This window comes from Opisthorchis viverrini (assembly GCF_000715545.1).
Source record: "Opisthorchis viverrini unplaced genomic scaffold opera_v5_727, whole genome shotgun sequence".
Taxonomy (NCBI): Eukaryota; Metazoa; Platyhelminthes; class Trematoda; order Opisthorchiida; family Opisthorchiidae; genus Opisthorchis; species Opisthorchis viverrini.
In genome coordinates this window covers 39,514-43,829 of record NW_008752397.1, presented here as the reverse complement: position 1 = coordinate 43,829, position 4,316 = coordinate 39,514, and the positions used below count along the sequence as shown (strand labels likewise).

At 41.1% G+C, this 4,316-nt stretch overlaps 2 protein-coding genes across 2 annotated transcripts in view; one reads left to right on the top strand and one right to left on the bottom strand.

Annotated features, from left to right (window-relative positions):
* The window catches only part of T265_15683 (hypothetical protein), a gene marked incomplete at both ends in the record, with an annotated part of 35,360 nt that overhangs the window by 2,625 nt on the left and 28,419 nt on the right, over positions 1 to 4,316 (bottom strand). The window lies entirely within an intron of this gene.
* The window catches only part of T265_15684 (hypothetical protein), a gene marked incomplete at both ends in the record, with an annotated part of 30,912 nt that overhangs the window by 14,677 nt on the left and 11,919 nt on the right, over positions 1 to 4,316 (top strand). Inside the window, one exon of the mRNA XM_009178937.1 lies at positions 1,457 to 1,555. Coding sequence (XP_009177201.1) covers positions 1,457 to 1,555 — 99 coding nt within the window. The remainder of the gene's footprint in view (positions 1 to 1,456; positions 1,556 to 4,316) is intronic.

Genomic DNA, 4,316 nt, shown 5'->3' with positions numbered 1-4,316 from the left:
TATGGTGACGAAACGTTTGCAAGCGCCAAGCCAAGCTCGGCGAACAGATCAACAGCCATCTGATCAACAACCAACAGCGCTTCAATTTTTGGTGAGATTCATCAGGAGAACATCTTTGTTGTCATCTCCCAATTGACCATTGGCATCAAGATTACATAAGAAGCTTTGTTTAACTGGCTTCGTTCCATACGGAAAGGCATGTTGTCTGTGATTAGAATAAAAATGGAATATGGAATTTAAAGGACGTGTCGTCGCACATTGCCTGTCGATAGATAAATAATTTTCAGCAAACGTAATCTCTATACATTACACAGCACCATTTATAGGGGTGAAAAAACGCTAAAGGTTTCTTCTTCCCTGTTGAGGCTCACCGCATAGCGGCGATTGCACACAACAGATTAAGCGAATGTTTGGTGGTCCCATGTTAATAACATCAATTTAATTAACAAACAATTTAGGCCAATCCAGTTATCATCTCTCAGTCGCTTTACTGGGATGGATGAACTACGTACTTCAGTTTAGAAACTGTGCAGATATTTGCTGACAAGGGGTTGCTTATTACTAAGATCTTCCGGGCATATCTGGAACAAGAAATTTCCTATTAATTAATTGCCGTTTTTTGTATGCACAGTTCTTCGCTCACTCAAAGCTGCTTAGTCAGACGTTTGTCGCTTGCACTTATCGGTTTAGAATATATAATGGTAGCCCTAAGCACTTCCCTAGTATACTTTCGTAGCTTCATACGAAATAATTCAATACAGCTCGCCTTATAAACTGGTATCAATCGAAAGAGTGAAAATAAGACTAGTGTAACCGGTACAGGAAAGCTGATAAAGTTTGTCCGTCTCTGACTCATGGCGTATCATATTTCTACACCCTACGACGGAAATCACACACGTGTGTGCTTTCATCTTCATTACAGAAACATTATTGTGAGAACCACTTGTACGACTATCCGCAAATCATGCGAGACAAACCTACACTTTCTTACTACTCTTATTCTTCTCCATTCTCTAAGTGAGGAATTAGATATATTTCTTACACCGAAGTGAACTCATAGTTTCTGTCTGTATTCTAATACAATTCACCAGCCAGTATCCTCCTGAACTGTGGTTGGCTAAATCTACTTCACTCGAACATTCAAAGCTTTCCTGCGAGAAAACACATCTCTGCGCTCTAAATAAATTTCGTACCAAGTATTAGCAGGTCACACACACACGCAAACCTGGGGAGTAACTGTTCAAGGTCGTGATCATTACTGCAGCTTAAATGCTCACGTGCTTCCATTCATAACACACTTAATACTCATTTCCCCAAACTGTCGGCAAACTCCTTCATCCGCCTGAACCTCAGTCCCACCCGGCTGTTTGAAGTAGCACTTTATCATGTATTTCCGTTTTTGACTTCCATGCTTTACCATTAAGGCTTATTCATGGACCTTTCTCCATCATTCTAGGGGGAACCAGTAAACAGTGAAATCCTCAAAGCCTTCAGTGACCATATTTTTCTAGACTTGCAAGATGGAGCCTTCGCTGATTGTGCAGTATGTCCAAGGGTAATTTTTTCCAGTTTTTCAAAGGAAAATTGTAAAATAGAACGAGCATGACATGTTTTTTGACTAACCTCTACCAAAAAGATTCTTTTGTGTTACTTAAAAGTGAGCTCATCCTCGGTCCAAAGCAAGAGTTTGCAATTCCAATAGATTCTCTTAGGTGATCAATGCAATTACGGCATATAAATTGTAGAAAAGTGGAACGCTCATCAACAACCCATCATTGGGAAGAGCCAAAGGTGTGAAATCGAAAAACGATTAGGCCTAAAATCCTTGAACTGTGATGAGTTTGGAGGGGTATTTTCCAAATCATGCATCTACGGCGAATGTGACAGAACCATCTTTTATCCACGTTTATAAACATTGTCGACCGACATATCAATCGCACATGAATTTTCTATTCTGTCAATCATTTTATGTTCACACTCGATAACCTGAAGAAGCACTAAATCGAACTTTCCGCTCAACAACTCTGTAATATGAAGGCATTTCTAAGCAGGCGTTTATTTCAAAAAGCTATCTGAGGAAAGTGCTGGACAAAAAGTTGTGCGCCCTTAAATTTACGCAAGTTATTCTAAGCCAAAACTAAACTCCCCAGAAAGGTCGGTCCCACTCGACGCGCCGCAACCACAACATTGATTCAAATTTTACCGCCTCATGTTTGAATTTTTTGCGTCTTGGTGCAGCACCTTACAACTTGCATTTGTGCAACGTCAACTACAAGCTGGTGTAAGGCCATCTGTGCCTTTCTTACCCAGAAACGATCAGTCTAATTTGATTTAAGAGCTAGGTCATGCGCGGTTTGTGTTGATAACCTGGTGAGTTATGGTCCTAAATTGATAGAGTAACTAAAGCCCTATGATCGCCTATTAGTCTATTCCAACGGTTACGCGAGGTCGAGGGCAGTAAGGCTCTTTGGTTTACGTTTCACCCTTGATACACGTCACCTGCGATATCATCCCAGGTCAAACATGCGCAATCAGGTCAGGGCACAATCTGCTGCGTGATTTAGCAACTATATACAACACGACCAACTTTAAATCCACACAAGTGCACAAATAGCAGCTTCACCTCGTCGTCAACTTGCGTTTCAAAACCACCTATGTAAATCTCACCGAACTCTGTTCGGTTAAGCTACACACACCGCCAATAAATTTCGACCCCATTTATTGTAGAACACATCTCAGTTATTAATTCTGCCATTGCGAGCCAATGAACCCATTTGCGAAATTGGGTGAGATGTCTCAACCATAAACCACAAACCCTGGCGATTCTAACGTGTGTTCCAACTGCAATGACGAATCCCCCTGATGAGACAGAATTGTACTGCGTGACTGACGCATAACCCCCTCCTCTCCTTGAGTTGGCTGGGCAAAGCATACACTTTGTGGATGACATTAGACAGCTTCCGTCATGAGCCTTTCACATTCGGAAGAATTGACAACCCACACACGTAAGAGACAAGTATTCGCAAAATCTCTTACAACAGTCGGCTATTTTGTTCCCCATCCAAACTAAGTGAACAACGCCTATTTGAATATTACCCGAAATTCAAGCGTAGGGTGGGACCAGATACAATATCATTCCCAAATCATGTTGTCGTTATTCACACAAATCACGAATTCGCTCGGAATTGGATTCCTAAATACAGCATGATCGCTCGGAATTGGATTCCTAAATACAGCAGGAAAACTTCACCATTGATACCCATAAGGGCCATATCGTGTGCAGCCCCAAAGTGATAATCGATCTGTTTGCTACATTTAGATTAAAAAAATATTCTGTCAGCTTTCCTATTGAGGAGCATAAGGCCAATGTTTACTACTGAGTGCTGAAAGGAAACTAATCACGGATGAAAAGAAGACAAGCCGTGATTTCCGGCTAGCATTTAACGCGGTTTCCGGCTTTGCAGTGAATTTAGGTTTCGGTATTTGTTAGTGTTTATTTGCCCCAAAAGTTGGGTAAAATATAATCCACTAATTCTACTTATTCCACCTTGGTTTAATTACAGAATATTCGCATTTGAAATCTAGACTACACAAACCCAAAGATGATTGTTTCCAAATTAGACTTCACAGCGAAATGGCAACTTGATTTGGGATTGCGGAGTGTTAACAAAGTCACTATGGTTTGTAATCTCCTTACCTGAAGCACCAGGCTGCCTGAAAGGCCCACATTTTTTGCTGGTGAGGTGCAAAATTGATTTACAGCTAACCTGTTCCCCTACCAAAACAATTGCCCAAGTCATCTTTTTACCAACATTACTTTTTTGTTTGCATCCAAAGATCTCACGTGGCGACTTTGTTTGCTCGCGTGTTTTCAGTATTCTCTGGTACACCCCTAAAAGATTCAAACCTAGTTCATTCAGACAGATCAATATGCTTAACCGTGAGCTTCACAGTGCATGTATGAAGCCGGATATATTTTTGTTAATCGACTGTTGTGACAGTACAGAGGTCACCGGGGCTCAAAATATTACAATTGTAGTCGGTCATCTACCTCCATCTGTAGAGTAACTTCTGCCATTAAGAAATCGGGTTAGATGTCGAGGCTTTCTGAATACAGGTTCGGATAAAACGCCAAACGCTTGCGTCAATCGTTTTGATCGCATTTGCTCTAACACTTGATCATCCAACCAAATGCAAAGATTCAGCGAGCAAACAGCAGGGATGGCGGGGCCTAGTTTGATCCATTCAAGTTGTTGGCGAACCAAATGCTTTCTGTCTCCTGAATCTAATCCAGGCGTAATGTTTATATATATATA